The sequence below is a fragment of the Odocoileus virginianus genome, chromosome 17, assembly GCF_023699985.2.
Source record: "Odocoileus virginianus isolate 20LAN1187 ecotype Illinois chromosome 17, Ovbor_1.2, whole genome shotgun sequence".
In the NCBI taxonomy this organism is placed as follows: Eukaryota; Metazoa; Chordata; class Mammalia; order Artiodactyla; family Cervidae; genus Odocoileus; species Odocoileus virginianus.
The window spans coordinates 51,795,008-51,812,130 of NC_069690.1; the positions used below are offsets into that span (position 1 = coordinate 51,795,008).

Consider the following 17,123-nt stretch of genomic DNA (forward strand, 5'->3'; position numbering starts at 1 on the left):
CCCATTTTGTTACTAAAGAAATCTCCCAGTTTCTTCCAAGGCCTTTTTAAACTTCATCACAGATGATTAGTGAAAATGCAAAGTATCATACGTGTCTTCTTGCCTGTCAACTACATAAACATTTTTGTACAATGAGAAATACTGATTTGACATTCCATGTTAAACTATCATCATGTTCAGTTGCATTATGCGTAATGTAGACCTAATCCATCTGATCATGTGTTCTGGGGAGTGTTCTTTAGTCAACAGTTTTAATTTAGTATATATGTAAAAGAGAAACATGGTTATCCAGTGTCCCGCCTGAGTCCTGTTTGACTTCCTGGTCTGAGGAAAACTGCAGCCTGTTCTCTGTTGGGGCGGGGGGCACAGGCCGCTGAGCTGTATGTACTGAGCCTCGATCCGCACCAGCCTCTGGCTCCAGCATCTCCCCTTCCTCTAATCTCTAGTGTCTTAAGAACTTCATACTCTTCGAAGGAGGCTGCCATTCACAATAAGACTTTTTTTTTTTAAACAGTTCACATTTATTATTGATAATAATAAAAAAATCTTTTAAAGACTATCAGTATTGTATTACCAAGAGTGAGGTAATATGTTTACAAAACATTTACAGAATTGGATACGTAAATAATGAAATTAGGAAAGAAGGTGAATTAAGACACTAGTAACGGGAAACCAGAAGGACCGTCAGTGCTGGAAAAAGGTGGAAATGACAGCAGCATCTGAAAACAGGGAGCAGGGCCCTGAAGTCGGGATGGATCAACCCCGTGACCCCGTCTACCCGCCCCACGGCCCCTCCCGAGGAACCCTGGAAGGTGTGTGCAGGGATGTGCTTTGACTCTTAAAGATGCAGTCAACTCTGGGGGTAAAATAGTGCCACTTCTGAGTCAACTTAGAAAGAACTGGTCTTCAGTCTGGGGGAGGGGGTGGCTGCAATTCAAACAGTCCTACAAACATCCCTGGGCTGAGGTGGACTGTCGAATGAAGCGTGTTCTTGGCAGCTGTCAGCAAAATCGCCATCTGAGACACAGAGAGAGAGAGAAAGAGAGAGGGGACCATCTTCAGGTCCTTAGAATCTGGAAACAGGAAGCACTGACAGGAAGCAGCGTGGATCCACTAACTAGCCCTCCTGTGCTTTCTGGAAAGAAGCCTCTAGGTGCCAAGGGGTGGCCGTGCTCCACACGGGCCCGCGGCCCCGGGAGGTGGGAGAGTCTCAGCTCGAAGCACCCACGGAGCCGAGGATGGCGGAGTCCGGCTCCGCCCATCCCATCCCTCCTGACCCCGGCCCTCGGGCACACCCACCTAATGCTTCCAGCGCAAATTCATACAACGCAACTCGGGACGTCTGAGGCCATCTCATGCTGAAGATGGCGCCTGGCTCCTGGCCCAGATTCTTAAAAAGCACAGCCTCTGCCACACACACTATCAAGTGACACGTCTTCATTCATCGTGGAGACTGACCCAAAGCAACAACTGGACAGACTCACAAAAAACCTGCTTTTCCTATAAAAAGCTGAGAAAATGATGGGCCAATAAAAAGGTAGACCAGGCTTGGTGATCAGAATCAAAGAGAAAAAACTAAATGCAAACCAACTTCATACTCTGATCTGCTTCGAGGACATCGAATCCTTTGCTACTTGAACTAAGTTTCTACTCACCCCATCCCCCACTGCCACACACACACCCCGACACACATGCTTGCGTGCACACACAACTTCCTTTCACAAAGAAGCTGGGCTCCCCAGGTGGTCCTGACACAGCCACATGGGGAGAACGCTGGTCAGCTACAGTGAACGTGGGACAGTTTCAAAGTGGCGAGTGGGCCTCACTATCCCTGAGACACCAGGCTGTGAGTGGCCCAGGGAGGAGAGTGGAGAAGGAGCTCAGAAGTAACCCATGCAGGGAGGAGAACGGCACACCAGGAGAAGAGGGAGGGGACGACCTTGGCCCATCTTCACGGACAGAGGGTCTGCTCTCAAAGTACCAAAAGGTTTGAAGGGAGGAGAGAGAAAATAATGTTTAATGTTGGCGGTGTTCTTCCTGGCGTCATGGGGGGTCCCCGAGAGCCCCTAGCACCCACTTTACAACAGCGGGTCTGTTTGGTCCCAGAGCTGGGTCGGGACACCCACAGGCTCCCTCTGAATCCTTCCGGCAGGCAGCGACTGCTCAGAGGAACAGGAACCTGGAGGGCGGTCACCGTCCTCAGAAGGCGGCAGGGGCCAGCTGCGGGCGGGGGACCGGCTGGCAGCTTCTGCTCCATGGAGGAAGACAGGTCACCTCGGACGGGTGGAGGAGGGACTTCATCCACTAAGGGACAGTGAGGAGGTGGCTGGAATCGTTTTTTTTTTTTTTGCATCCACGTTTGAGACAAAGTCAACCTCTTAATTGGTATATAAACTACTTTTCTTTGAAGAGAGCCCTTGTGCTCTGACTGGATTTTGTGCACACTGTATCAAAATCTATGGCTCTTCAGTGAGAGTTACAACTACCTGTCGAGAAGCCTCGGGGTCAGTGACTACGTTTACCATCTGCAGAGCTATCTGCTACCTAGAGGGCCAGAGCAGTTCACGAAACGTGGCCGCTCGGCGGCGGGCGGGCGGCGGTCCGAGGTGGTGGGCCGTCCCCTCCGCGCAGTGGGCACTACCTGGAGATCATGGAGCTGGAGTGGGACTGGCTGGACGAGGTGGTGGCGGCACTGAGCTGCGAAAACCCGCTGTGGCTGGACTCCAGGCTGGTCATGGAGCCTCTGTAAGCAGCACGGGGAGGGGAGGCGTGAGGGTCCACGGTGGCCGCCCACTGCCTCCCGGCGGGACCCCGCCCCCTCGCGCCCCGCGGTCCCCCACCCCCTCGCGTGACGTCACGAGCTGCCCCGGCCCGGAACCCGGCCTCCCGTACCTGAAGTCCTCGGAGCCGATCACCTCGGTGTAGTACATCACTTTGCACTTGTGGGAGGAGACCTGCAGGGAGGCCAGCACGTCATCCACGCGGGGCAGGCTGGTGGCGGCGCAGGCCGGCGTGCTATGGAATTTCCACTGCAGGATGTAGAAGCCCGGCCACCGAGTCACGTGGGAGCCCTGGAGCAAGTCAGGGGGCACAGCTGAGGACCACCTGCTTCCTGGGAGCCCCCACAACGGGGACAGATGCCGAGGGGACCACATCTCTGTCCACTCAGATCCAATATCAATTACCAACCCTCTCGATGGGGGAGGGGCCTGCTACCCTGGTTCATGATCGGGGCCAGTCCAACGCTGCCTCCAGGGGTGGGCCCTGCAGCCAGGCCCCTGCCAGGAGCTGGGGAGGTCCTGGGAGGGACCCCAAGAGGCTCTTGGTCCCCAGGTCTTCACCTGCAGAGGAAGCAGGTGCCCACAGGGTGGGAGCCCCTAGGGGGGTCCTCTGCTTACCCTTGAGGGGGTAGGGTCTAAAAAGCTTTTCTAGACCAGCAAACACTCTGACGTGCTTCCAGTGACCTTACCAGCATATCCTGGGTTAAAAGGATGTCAGTCTAAAGTAGAATGACAATCTTTAAAAACTGCTTTCTCCCCTAATTCTGGAACTCAAGACTGTGTGATTCAGCCTCAAATGTTCATTATTTTTAAAACTGAATACTGTCTCTCAGTGCTTCTAAGACCATGAAAACACTGACAGGCTTATCCCTGAAAAGTGTGAAGGCAGCAAAATCACGCGTCTAATACGAAGGCCAGAAGCTCCTGAGAACTACCATTCTGAGCTCAGGCTCTCAGAATAACTAGCCAATATTTTAAATGAACTGATGAAACACTGCAAAGAAATGAGAATGCTCGGTAATGACAGTTAACACTTCCGTCTGTCCTTGTTTATCTCACTTCTATTTGGAGTGATTTTCTTGAAGGAGACGAATGCCGCTGGGTCAGAGGTCATCTTAGCAGCCGCCTGAATCCCAGCTGTGCAAGTGCACCGACTGCCCTGTCCTTCCTTCCGTTTGCTTCTGTGAAAACACCTCCAGAAATAATTCATGGCTTTAGACACAAGTCATGGACTCTGCTGAGCTGTGCGTTCTGAGAGTCACTCGGCTTCCTGAATCACCCTGACTGTAACTGAGAGGACACGCTGAACCACCCGGCCACCGCCCTAAGACTTCCTTCTCCAGACAGAAAAGCCAGACTGTGGGCACGCCCAGGGCGCCCTACCTGCACGCTCTCCCCTTCTTTGCAGATCAGCGGCGACTCCACCATGCTGTAGTCCCGGCCCAGCTGCCAGACTCTGTCTATCAGCTGCACGTTGTTCCCTCCTGGGGAAGTGATGCTGTGCGCCCCCAGGGAGTCCTTCTTAGGGGGCTGTGGCGACCGCTTGGAGTGATAGATGTTAAAGACAACGTCCCCTTTGCACACGTCAAAATCCCATGTGATCACTGAAGAGGCGTCCACGATCTGAATGAGAATCTGGAAGGAGAGGTTGGCTGCATCAGCCCGCCATGGTGAACATGAGCCTCTGAGCTGACGTCGTGGCAGCACGTCCCCGCCGCCCCCCAGCTCTCTTCTCAGCTGGGGGAGGGAGGGTCACAGCCGCGGGCCACCTCAGCCAGACTCCTCACTCGACCAAGCTCCGTGCTCTCTCAGCTCCACCTGCAGCCTGAGCGTCCCCACATACGAGTTTAGACGCCATTCTAAGCTGCCGGGTCCTGGCTGTAAGAAAGGCCTTAATACAAAACAGAAATAACACTCGACACCACAGAAGTGGTTCCGAGGGTTGCTCTGGGCTGAAGGGCACAGGGAACGTCCCAGAGTAAAAAGGTCGGGAGGGACAGAAAGGAAGCACCCTCTCGGGGAGGAAGGAGGCGAGCACAAGCTGAGGGGCCTTTGCCCGCGGCTGCAGTGCTGGGTGTGAAGAGGGAGCCACGTGGCCTGGGTGGGGAAGGCCCCAGGTGTCGAGTGCCAATCTAAAAGCTGAATTTCATGCAGCGCCCATACAGCTTCCCAGCAGGGAATGATCAAAGTTATAGTTTCCAAAGATTACTGTGAGAATTAAAACCAGCTGTGGAAAGTTATGTATTCACTAAAAAATCTCAGCAGAAGCCAGGCCCCGCACCCCACCCACCCTGGAAGCCGCTCGCTGAGTGCTGCAGGCGATGTGTCAGCTTCTCGGCCAGCAGTCCCTGGCCCCGCTGCCGCCACTTCTCACTGCCTTGGCCCTGTAGCTACACAGACTCTCCCTGAGGGGCAGGTTCCACACGCACATGAGCCCCGTCCCACAGCGGCGGCACCGACACCACGGGTCCCACGGGCCGAGCTCCTTGGGACGCCGGTCCCTCACGTTCACTGCAGGGACGAGGCACTTAGTCCTCGTTTCACAAGACCCCCGTCCTCGATGTGTGCCCTACTGAACCCCCAAAGCAGAGCCGAAGTTTTCAGTGTTCTGACGTAGAAACCCTCTCTGATAACCCTGTGACCCACAAGAACACATCACACACGGAGCTCCCTATCTGGGACGACGCGACCATGACCTAAGGGAAGATAAGAACTCGGCCTCTTTGAGCCTACTGGCCGCCAAGTAAGAAATTAATACAAGTAATCCTTGAGACGCAGCTGTCTCCCCCCAAAGAGGCTGTGGGTAAGGCACCTCAAGCCTGTCTCTGCTCATTCAAACCTCAGCATCGTGTCCACTCACCTCAGGAGGCGCGGGCGGCGGTGAGGGAAACACTCCCGCCAGGAGGATGGAAGAGCAGCGCAGGGTCAGCCTGGCCAGCATCAGCCTGGCTGGCAGCTCCATTCCAGGGCTCAATCCCATGACCCTGAGCCACAAACCTCAGCCCGGAGCCCAGGACGGGCTAAGCCCACTTAGTGCAGAGATGCTCATGACACCAGAGAGCACACGTGTGTGAAAACAGGCGCACTCTTGCTCACGCACCACCACAGGACAGCAGCGAGAGAAAACGCGCGCACGCGCGTTTCTCCTCACTCCGCCAGACTAGAAAGACGGGCAAACTCCTTAAAAAATAACAAATAACCAAACCCAGCCAAGAAAAAACTGAAAATGTAATTGGTCCTGCTGACCGAAAACATTAAATTGCGGAGTTACAAACCTCCCCCCAGGGGGAGACCTGCGAGGCGCATCCATGTCAAGGGTCTCAGGTGAAGCGGATGTGGAGATGCCTGCCTACTCTCCTCCTGGGGCCCTGACCAAGGGCAGCCAAGGTCTGCTCTGAGAGAGCCTGCTCGCCAACATCGACAGCTACCTTAACTGCAGACCAAGCGTCAACATGAACCTAAAGACCAAGTCGGGAAAAAGCATCTGATTCTCCTAAATGACCCCCTACTGGGAGACCCACAGAAGAACCCCTATGGGGAGGGGAGACCCGGGTCCTGTGGCTTCGGCCTGGTGCCTACCTCATGCGGGGCCCCTTTGAAAACGCTGGCGGACTGGTAGATAGTCTCGGTCCAGAGCTTGAGGTCTTCATTCTCCAGCTCCTCCGCGGTCCTGTACAGGGCCTTGGGCACCAGGCCCCCCTCCGGCACCTCACACTGGAAATGTAAACACGGTCATTGAGAGCAGTGCCCATGGAGGCCGATCCCGAGAGCCACAGGCCGACCTGACATGCACGACTCCGTGGAGCCGCTTAGGAAATGGGAAACACCGGTCGTGTCATAAAGTACCCTGCACTACTTAGGCAAAATAATTGAGAAAAACCACTTAAACACATGTGTCTCGCTTTAAGTAAATAAGAACAAGCTGAAGCTTATTTGCCACAACATTCACAGTAGTACGTGTATGGGACAGCATCCAGTTACTGAAGCTGGTTTGTTTAAGAATCACCGGGTATTTATATTGTGCTGCAAAGGAAAAACGTTATGTGAAGTTTTATTTATTTTTTTTATGTGAAGTTTTAGTCTCTACAGCTATAGGCATTATTTCTATCATATCCAAGTATGGGCAAGATATATAATTAAGGGAGAAAGTTTAGTGTCTACCCCAGGTCAAATGATCAGTCCACAACACCAGCCAAAAAACCAATAAAGAGTGGCAACTTTTAAATTTGCTTGAAACAGGCTGAATTAAAATTTGCACATTCATGAATGTCCTAATTGACCCGGATATAATGACTTAACCCTCGAGTTCTTAAAATCCAAGCGCTTCCTGTGTTATCTGCCCTGGGAGGTGACCACACAGGGAAGAAGCGTGGCCGGCTCCAGCGGGCAGGGCAGCAGGACACGGGGAGGCCGCTGCAGTGACAGCAAGCCAGACAGAGCAGACAGAGGCAAGCGATGCCTCTCAACGCCAGCCCGACGGTGGCACAGGAGAGCCGAGCCGAAGCCTTGGCCGAAACCTCTCAGCCTGAGTGGAGAGATCTCTGCTCTTAATGGGGGGAGACCTCTGCTCTTAACGGGGGGAGATCTCTGCTCTTAACAGGGGGAGACCTTTGCTCTTGGGGGAGATCTCTGCTCTTATGGGGGTAGATCTCTGCTTTTGACGGGGGGAGATCTCTGCTCTCAATGGGGGGAGATCTCTGCTCTTATGGGGAGAGACCTCTGCTCTTAACGGGGGGAGACCTCTGTTCTTAAATGGCACAGGGGAGTGGAGTCTCTGCCCACTCCAGCCCCGCTGCTTTCATCGCAAGTGGAAGGAGCAACCTCACGGAGTCGTGCTCTGATACACTGTGTCTGTGTGTCTCCACAGATTTGACCCCAAGCTTTAACGTCAGGGGTGCTGGGTGGGTGTCCCCTGGCTCACTAGCTCCCAGAACTGCACTGTGGTTCCATCTGCGATTCCTCAGAGAGGGACTGAAGTCCTGAGAACTGAGTTCAGCTCTAAACTCCTCTAAGAATCCCCCAAGATCGCCCCAAGTTCCCATTAGCAGCTGAACACGTGAGCCTGCCAGGGTGGCCGCACCTCCACTTCTCACAGGCTTATTTACTGTGAAGGGGAGTGGACTCCCTGCTGGCGTCACCTGCCGCGTCAGCAAGGCAAGTGGACTGCTCCAGGCTTCTGTTTCCGGGGCCACACGGTCTTCAAGGAGCTAGGCTTCTCTGGCTCATCACACGCCCCCCATCGCGGTGCAGGGGCAGCAGTGGAGCCATCTGCCTGCTAGCCCAGCCACGCAGTGCGCTTCAACCCTGTATGCCCTAAGAGGACGAGCTCCCTTGACCACCCCTTTTAAGATGTGTTCCTGACATTGTCAACGGGCAACCTCTTTGGAGAATCAATCTGATTTTTTAACGTTTTAAAGACATGCCCAGCTGCTCTAAAACAGTTATAGAATCTAATTCACGCAAAGCTGAGCGCATAAAGGAAGCTGCAATCACACTGATTCTAAAACAAGCTCTCATTAGTACTTAACAATGAAGAATGTGTATGTTATCAAAAATTACCTAAATGGCTCTGTTTAGTTTAACCCAGGATCAGACAGATGCCAGCCAAAACCCCCAAAATGAAAGACAAATAATGCACACGAAAAGTTCTGAAAATCATTTGTGTCAACCACACCCAACTTCCCTGCCCTTATGAGTAGTCAGACATGTTACCTGCCTACGTACATACCATGCATTCTCCACTCAGGAAATCCGGAATGATCTCTTTGTCGATGTAATCCAGCAGGCCTCCAGGTCCCTGGTAGTCATTTCCTGCATAAATGAGGAATTTCCTTCTGGTGTTGTCGTCAATGAATGGACTAACCTATAAATAATTAGAAAAGACCACGCAGTTACACTTGCTCTGCTGGCTGCACTTCAAGGGTGAAAATTACACGCCGATATTGGGGGAGTGGGGGGGATTCAAGTTTGACACGCTCCTTCTGTAAAGTCCGAAGTGTATGACATGAGGACACGCAAGAAAACTTTCTTCCCTTAAATAATCTGGGACACTCTGATCTCTCCACACTCGTCTTGTTTCTTGTTAACTAGTTACACGACGTGGAGTCACAGACACACACAGTGAAATGAACACGAGTGTGCACGCCTTCCGGGCAATGACCCGCCGCGGAGACCCACCAGCGTCCAGAGCACGGGGAACACCCGGGGGGCGCGCAGGATCAGCAGGCGGCCCAGCGTCTCAGGGTAGTTGGCCTCCACCACCTCGATGATACGCAGCAGTGCCTTCACGCCCGGCCTCCACAGGTGCCGCATGTTCAGCCCCTCCAGGTCCACCAGGCAGGTCCAGGAGCTGCAGGCGAGACGAGCTCCGTTCAGCGCGTGCACACTCAGCAAACCACGGCTCAGAGTGACTGGCTTTCCTTTTCTATGTTCTATACGGTTACTAGTGTCCATTTCCAAAAATACACTGGGTTTTAAAAATTACAGGGTAATGAACTCTGCTGCTATCTGCCTGTATTAAGACATGGGCTGCGTGCAGTAGGACCAATCCCCAAAATACCAAAGCCACCAAGGGCTAAAGGACCCGGATCAAAGGTGCGCCGTCCATCAAGGGAGGCCACCTGCTGCCCTGGGCCTGCTGAGCCCCCTCTACTGACCCAGCGGGGCGTGTGTACAGCATTTAAATACGCGTGTGACTGGGTGGCAGCACCGCGGTCTTTGACAAACGTTACCGAGCCAAGCACTGCGGCAGGGGCCAGAACACAGGAGTAAACAACAGCCCTCAGAGGCCCTGCCCTCCTGGGACCTATGTGCTGCTCAACCATCCAGACCCTTCCCAGGGCCCACCTCTGAACCACTGCACAGCTTCAAAACAGTCCACCATAACTGCAAGTTTGGTTTAAGAGCAGAGAATCATTTTTTTCTGTCCCACCTCCTCAGCATCCCCCCCCCAAAAAGAGCAAAAACCAAGCACTTGCGACCCCAGACTCCCAAGGACCATGAAACCACCACAGGCCGACCAAGCAGACGGAGAGGACAGCGAGGCCTGCGGTAGGAACACCAAAGCCCAGCAGCCGCCCCTCACAGCTGACTACAGCACCCGTCCCACGTGTTTATCTGTCCCACCTCCTAGGGCATCATGGAAAACAGTAACTACTTAGACTTGGTCCTAAAAACCAAAGCCGATTCTGGCTTTTTATTTAAAAATCAACTAGAAATACACGACTCCTATTCCCAACAAGCTGGAGGGAGAACGGGCTCACACAGCTACCTGATAGGCCGGCCAAAGACCTTTGTGTTCTCTTCACACCGTCGCAGCCCTTCTTCGTTGATGGAAAGAACCTGTGTACAAGAGCCAGAGACGGTCCCCATTAGCCTAAGGGGCTGACATAGCTGCATCCGGCTGCGTGGGTGATGGCAGCACCGTGTGCCTCAGGGAGGCGTGTAAGCCAAACGTCATCTACGGCCTGACACAGTCGTATGCACAAAACGGATCACGGAAGCAGCAGCTTGCTCTAAGGCATGAGTGCTGTCCTCTGTGGTCCAGGGGACAGCTCCCCGAGATGACGGGGGAGACCGGGCAGGCGGGGAGGGCGCAAGCTGCTGACCCACACCCAGAGCGAGCGCGTCTGGAGGCGTCAGAGGCGAGTGCTGGCTGAGCAGCTACACTGCGAGGCCTCACGCACCAGCTAAGAGAAAGGGCAGCGTGACGGCCGACCTCAAGCCTAGCTCAAGGGACCCTTCAAGCTGGAGTAACAAGCCTTTCCCCAACAGACGCAGTTCACACAGAGACCTGTGTGCGCGCGTGTGGAAGCGCCCACGGAAGCACACGCACAGTGGTGGGCACCACAGAAGAGGCAACAAAATGCCCACAGTGGGTAATTCAGGATGGTCTTCTCCGTGTGCCTTTTAAGGCTTCTGCTTGCTTGTTTCTACTTTAAGGTTAATGTTCTTCTCTTCGTGACTGCCCACGCTGTGCACACTGCCCGGGAGGGGTGGGGAGACAGGGAAGGAGGCACTTCCAGCCCTGACAAAGGACGCTCGGAGCCAGGACCACGCTGTGCTGGTGCAGACAGCACCGCCGAGAGGTCTGACCTGAGGGGGCCCCAGAGCAGAGCGAGGGTGGGGTGGCGGGACCCGAATCGGCCTGGGGTGGGGGACGGCACCCAGCCCGCACCGCCGCAGCATGCGCGGCTGTGCCCGTGCTTCCCCACCACGGAAAACATTTTCTTAATTTTGGGGCCCTCTTCTGAATTTTGTAAAGTTTATGAACAGATCCTCCTTGCTAATTATGAAAGCGATACATGCTGCAGCGATAGGAACGCGGTCCTCTCCCACCCCCGCCGACAGAGAAGTGAAGCCAGCAGGCAGCACTCACATATCTCAGTAGGGCCTCCTCACCGAGGGCTCTCACCAGACCTTTGGTGTCCATCTGCCCCAGCCGGAGCACGTAGAGGGGCCGGCCGTCTGCAGGGGAAGGACAGGCGCCATCAGCCCTGCTCCTGACCCGAACTGGGGGACGGGCGCCCTGTGGGCCAATGGGGCCCCAGGCACTCCTGCTCTGGGAAGCAGCAGCTGGCTTTGGCGGTGCCTACAGGAGGCCCACCCGGTCTTCTCCCCCCAGAATTGTAAAAGGAGAAAACAGAAGCCAACGGATGGAGGTCATTAGCAGGGCCCCGGAGACGCCCCACCCAGGGTGAGGGGAGCCCTGCAGAGCTCGGCCCCTGGCTCTGTCCCCGTGCGCTGACCGCGTCCACTGCAGGGCGCGGGGCAGCAACCACCCCGCCTGCCACCAAAGCTGAGCCGGGAAGCCTGCGCTGCCAGGTGTCGTGTGCAGAGCGGTCTGATCGATGGCCCCACCCCGGATCCTTCATTCAGGGATGCTGCTATCGGTTTATGTTTTGTTCACTCCCCAGGGAGAGCTGAAAATTCTCCTGCTGTGATGCACAAAACCTGGCTACACGTTGTTACAGATACTGGGTTACGTGACTGCAAAGTACCTTTACTAGCACTCTGCTCCTGAAAAAACTGCCTTCAAAGTCTTTTAAAATAAGTCAAACAAACTCCACCTGATTAAGGAACGAAGGGGAGCAAGCTGCCGGGCGGAGGGAGCGAGTGGCCAGGAAGCAGTGGCCTCGGGCCCTCCCTCTCTACTCGGAGGGGCACCCCCAAGGCGGCGGCGATAAAACAGGCGCCCACTCGTTCAGGCGGGGAGGGGGAAGGACAGCACACCCAAGGGCCCTGCTTGTCTCGGCGCGGGTCCCGGCGCCAGGCTCCTGGCTACCTTTGTCGTGATGGTGCCAGCCGCCCGCGTAGTAGTCCTGCAGGACCTGGGGGGGGCGCCAGGTGTCGAGGATGTAGTCCACCTGGTGCTGCTTGCGCCAAGTCAGAGACTGACACATGGTCTCTCTGGCCTTGTCGATGTGGAAGTCCCGCGCGCGCAAGAACCGAAGAATGTGCTCATCTTTCGGGATCTGTTGAGAGGAGGAGATGTTTCTAAGCAATGTGAAAAGTTGCTAAGGGGAAAAAGCAAGTTACCAAGGGAATAAGACTCCAAAAAGTCTCACTTCTTACTGACAGCGAGTTGCATTACACTATTTAAAATTAGTCACTACCAGAAATACCTTCCTTAATGCTTATCTGCATTATTAGTCTGAATAATCTTTACACTATTCCCGTTTTAGTTTCAGCAAAGGAGAGTGAAGGCGTAAGTAACTTCTTAAACACCAGCTGCTCTGGATGCACTGAGCTAACCTACCAGCTTCTATGATCTGTGCACTTTCCGATATATATATTACACGCAAACAGAAATGCAGAATACAGAGCACAACTGTTGGTTCTGAGAGTGCTGCTGGTGTCCTGACATGCCGGAACCTTCTCCAGGTTCCACTCCTGACAGCTGACAAGTCTGACAGGATTCCCTGAGTCGAACAGAAGGCCAGGACCATGTCTGGGTCTCCCGCTGCCCTCGTCCCTGGCCACGTGCCCATGCTGCTGGTGCACAGATGAGGGGGGCGTGCAGTTGGCACCCCTGACTGCCCCCCTCCTGGGAAAATAAAGCACTGAGATGGCATGGTCCCCTCTCAGAAAGGACTGCCATTACATGGGAGTGGCTGGGAATGTCAAAGCCCGACCCCGGCAGTCACTAGATGTTAAGGTACCCAGCAAGTTACTGATCTTCTGTGTGTGCACAACAGGGGTGACAAAAGTAGCACCAGCTCATAGGGCTGTTGGGAGGATTTAATAAAGATCTCAAACCAGAGTCTAATGCATGGTCAGTGCTCAGCAGTGGCAGCTCTGACCACAGGGGGCGTGTTCTTGCGAACAGATACAACGGTCCTTGGATATTGGACACTGGTGACCAAGACCGACAGAATTAGAGAGCAGGCCAGCGCAGGAAGCCAGGAACTACCCAGACACACAGATGTGCCTCTGTCCCACACTGGTCCCCTGTGAGATCACAAAAAATTTAATTCCTTATGAGGCTACTTACCAAAAACCTCAAAATCAAAACCCAGGTAATTTTTTTAAAGATTTTTTTTTTTATGTGGACCTTTTTTTTAAGTATTGCATTTGTAATAATACTGCTTCTGTTTTATATTTTGGTTTTTTGGCCACAAGGCACCTGAGATCTTAGCTCCCTGACCAGTGACGAACCTGCACCAGAAGATGAAGTCTTAACCTTAAACTGGACTACCAGGGAAGTCCCAAAGCCCAAACAGTTCTAATCTCTGAGTAACCTGTGAACTACTTCCAAACCTTCTGAAAAGTAAAATGAATGAACATTTGAAATACAATATTGCTTTGTAACTTGATACGTAATTGTTTTTAAGACCATTCTCTGTAACATCTACAAATACACAGCTAATCATACACAGCAGGGCATCCTAATTTGCTACAAAGGACTCAGATGCCGAACACGGGGTCACAGATCCAGTGACTTTTTGACTGGAGGGACATTCCCACCTACGGCCATCGGGCACATTGACTGTGAGTCACTCGGAACAGGACCAGGCATCCGAGGTTGAACAGCGGTGCCCCTGCACATGTGCGTGGATGCATGCGTGCACAGATGCACACTCGGACAGATGCTCACTTTGCCCTTGTGGGTCTCCTGGAGCCACTGGCGAAGCCGGATCAGGCAGCTCTCCTGCAGTGGGGTCAGGTCGCCCAGGTATCTCTTGATGTAGTCTGCGTCTAGTTTGTCTGCAATATAAATCATGGGACATTCTTAACAGTAAGAACATTGGGGCTTGAAGGCTTCCACACTGCCCCACTCGGTGATGCTCCCATGTGCTCCTGGAGTCTGAGAGATAAATGAGCCACGGGGGACGGGGGACTCTAACCAGCCACCCAAGGGACCCCCAGTGACGGTCTTTAAACCCAGTCACTGCAGAGTCACACGGAAACGTGCGCATTCCACAACACACCCAACGGCCACCAGGTCACATCTACTTGCCAAGTATCAACTCTATTCATGGTATCACGGCTGTTATCAATATTTAATAATATTTAATTCAGAGGGCAAAGCTGAGCCACAGAGAAGGCAGGGAAAAATAAATGCCAATGATTCAACAGAACTTCTGAGGGAAGAATCTTCTTGTACTGTCTTACTTTAAAATGGGCATGACACTGAGCAATTAAAAAGGGTGTGTGTGTGTGTGTGCGAGTGTGTGTGTGTGCATGTAAGATACACAAGAAAGGCGCAGAGCCTGTCACCTACAGCTGTGTCTCTCCATGAAAGTCACTTGGTTCCTCTGAGCCTTAATTATTAACTCAGTTATAAAACAAAGACAAAAGCATTTCTTACCTAAAAGGGACTATTATTAAATGAGCAAACATTCACAAAATGCTCAGAATAGTGCCTGGCCTCTACGAAGCCAAAAATGGGTATGCTGATGATATAACTGTGTTAACCCCTTCCTGCCCATTTAAAAAAAACTCTTTGTTTCTTCATTCTAAGAAAAAAATAAAATGAATGTGTTATGGAAGCCAGAGGCAAGGGGACAATAACAAGATCCATTTTCTGTTTGTGTCACAGCTACGTGTCCCAAGAGGCAAGGGTTCCAGGTCAGCCTGGAGTCTTGACCTCAGAACGAGGCCCCTCGCAGACTCACCGTCCGGGGTCCCTGCGGTGGGCTCGGGTGCCCCGCTCGGGGTGCTGAGGGGCTCGCTGCTCAGCCCTTCCTTGAGCGCGGGGTCGGGCACGACGACGGTCAGTGATGCTGCTGGTTTCTTGCAGGATAAAGACGTCTCCAAAGAGGGGTCGGTGGCAGGTGGAGTCCAGCGGGGCACAAATGTGATGCCTTCTTCCTCTAACTGACGAAGGTAGTACTCAATGATTTCCTTGCCCTTGGGAGCAAAGCCAGTTTTAAGGTTAGTACTATTATACTGAGCTTTGACGTTACTGACTCCTCATGGGTTTTGAAAACCATGATGAAAACTGAGTGACTATAGAACAAATAGGAAAAAGAAAAGCCAAATGCTTTTGTGGGTTTTTCCCCATAATTTTACTTCCTCTTCTCTAGAGGTCTAGGAGATCGTGTCTCAGATGGCGTTTTTTATGCGACCAGTTACACGCACTGCCTGACCCCCTTGTACACAGGAAGTGCTCTGTGTCTCAGTCCAGATGCCTCCAGCAGCACTGAGAACAAGTCTCGGGAAGCACCCCCTAAGCTCATATGATACATCTGACACCAAAATGCCATACTGATGAGCAGCAGCAGGAAAACAAGGAAGCTTCTTCCAGGGAAGACGCACCTCACCTCCCAAGGCCTGGGACCCGAGAGGCCTCCCCCAACGTGCTTCTTCAGGACAGCAGGGCCTTCCTCGGCGGGCCCCAGACCCCGGTCCCCACCCCTCCCCACAGCTCCCAGCAGGGAGCGCCACAGCCGGTGGCTGCACACTCGCCCCTGACCTCCACCAGTGGCCAGCGTGGTCTGTGGCCCCGACCCTCCCTTTTCACTCGCCGGGACCCCTGACTACCCACCCCCAGGCTCCTGAAGGGACCATCTCAAGAGACTCCTGCCCACCCCTCTCCATAAAACCCCAAGGGACACTCACTTTTTTAATGTTGCTGGTATATTGTTTCATTGCAATTTTTTCTACTGTACTTTCAAAACCAAAGAAAGATTTAATATCTAAACTTGCTGACTGTTCAAAACAGGTCCAGTCTTCATTTTCAGGGTGAACCTGCAGGTAAAAGAGAAAGTATTTCATTAATTATACGGACAACTGAGAATATTATTTGCTCCTCAGTTCACTGGTACCAAGGGAAAAAAAAACACCTATTTTACTAACAATGTTATTATCCCCAAAATAGCAGACGGAAAAATTAGGTTCAGAATTATGAAAAGGCTCAAATAATATTTCTAAAATATTCTAAAAATGACTATTAAAAGGAGGGCTTTCTTTTCATGCTTGGTAATGTCATTCATTTATTCATTCATTCACCATATTTATCGAGTAGTGTTCACTATCACAAACAAAACCAATACCCCTGCACTGTGAAGGTTACAGTCTAGCAGAAGAAGACAGACAGTTGGCCATAAACATAATAGGTAAGAAGTTATGTCAATGCTGGAAGATAAGCGCCATGGAGAAAAGCAAAGTTGATAGCAGGGTTAAAAGGACTGGAGGGCAGTTTACAGAATTAAATAGGTTGCTCAGGGCTGGCTTCATCGAGAGGGGGAGATCTGAGCGAAGCCCGTAGGAGGTAAGGATGGGCGTCGAGCAGAGGTCTGGGGGCAGAGGGAGCAGAGACCAGAGGCCCTTTGGGAAGCACGCTGACATGATCAGAGACCGTGAGGCGGTGGGCAGGCCCGCGCACGAGGCAGGCAGGACACAGAGGAGAAGAGAGAGAGAGAACGCAGGGCCTCGTGAGCCACTGTGAGGCTTATGGGCTTCTCCTCTGCGTGAACTGCAGACACCGCAGAGCTCTGAGCCCTGAGAAAGCGTGACGTGATCTGACACACTTTACACGGACCACTGGATTCAGTGTCAAGGGGACATTATAGGGGGGTGAGGGCGGAAGCGAGAGACCTACCGGGTTACTCCAATACCTGCTCAGAGAAGTTCCTGCCCTGGGTGGTGAGCAGGGAAGGCGGGAGGGAGATAAACGCACTCAGATCCAATCTCAGAGGGACACACATTTCAAAAGTGTGAGCATGGGCCAGAAACGACATGGTGTACTCATACTAAAGAACAAACTAGGGCATCGGTTGGCCACCTTAACTGCCACAACAATGTAGTCCATTCCGTAGGACACACCAGCTGCCACCCTGCTGATCCCAGGCATCAGAAACCAGTGGCTTTGTGTGACGGAGAACTGCCCTCACAAAGACA

General features: G+C 52.9%; 1 protein-coding gene across 3 annotated transcripts in view; it reads right to left on the reverse strand.

Moving 5' to 3' along the window:
* Positions 1 to 497: 497 nt before the first annotated feature.
* The window catches only part of SEC14L1 (SEC14 like lipid binding 1), a 50,161-nt gene continuing 33,535 nt past the window's right edge, over positions 498 to 17,123 (reverse strand). For 2 of the 3 annotated variants that reach the window (XM_020895887.2, XM_020895886.2), the window contains 13 exons: positions 15,843 to 15,971; positions 14,897 to 15,131; positions 13,876 to 13,985; positions 12,064 to 12,253; positions 11,158 to 11,246; positions 10,051 to 10,121; positions 8,958 to 9,129; positions 8,509 to 8,643; positions 6,360 to 6,494; positions 4,164 to 4,415; positions 2,893 to 3,071; positions 2,642 to 2,743; positions 498 to 1,017 (listed from right to left, as the gene is read on the reverse strand). In XM_020895887.2, coding sequence (XP_020751546.2) covers positions 1,002 to 1,017; positions 2,642 to 2,743; positions 2,893 to 3,071; positions 4,164 to 4,415; positions 6,360 to 6,494; positions 8,509 to 8,643; positions 8,958 to 9,129; positions 10,051 to 10,121; positions 11,158 to 11,246; positions 12,064 to 12,253; positions 13,876 to 13,985; positions 14,897 to 15,131; positions 15,843 to 15,971 — 1,815 coding nt within the window. In that variant the 3' untranslated portion in view covers positions 498 to 1,001. Of the gene's footprint in view, positions 1,018 to 1,988; positions 2,744 to 2,892; positions 3,072 to 4,163; positions 4,416 to 6,359; positions 6,495 to 8,508; positions 8,644 to 8,957; positions 9,130 to 10,050; positions 10,122 to 11,157; positions 11,247 to 12,063; positions 12,254 to 13,875; positions 13,986 to 14,896; positions 15,132 to 15,842; positions 15,972 to 17,123 lie in introns of those variants that run through there. The other variant, XM_070479908.1, reaches the window with a different exon arrangement.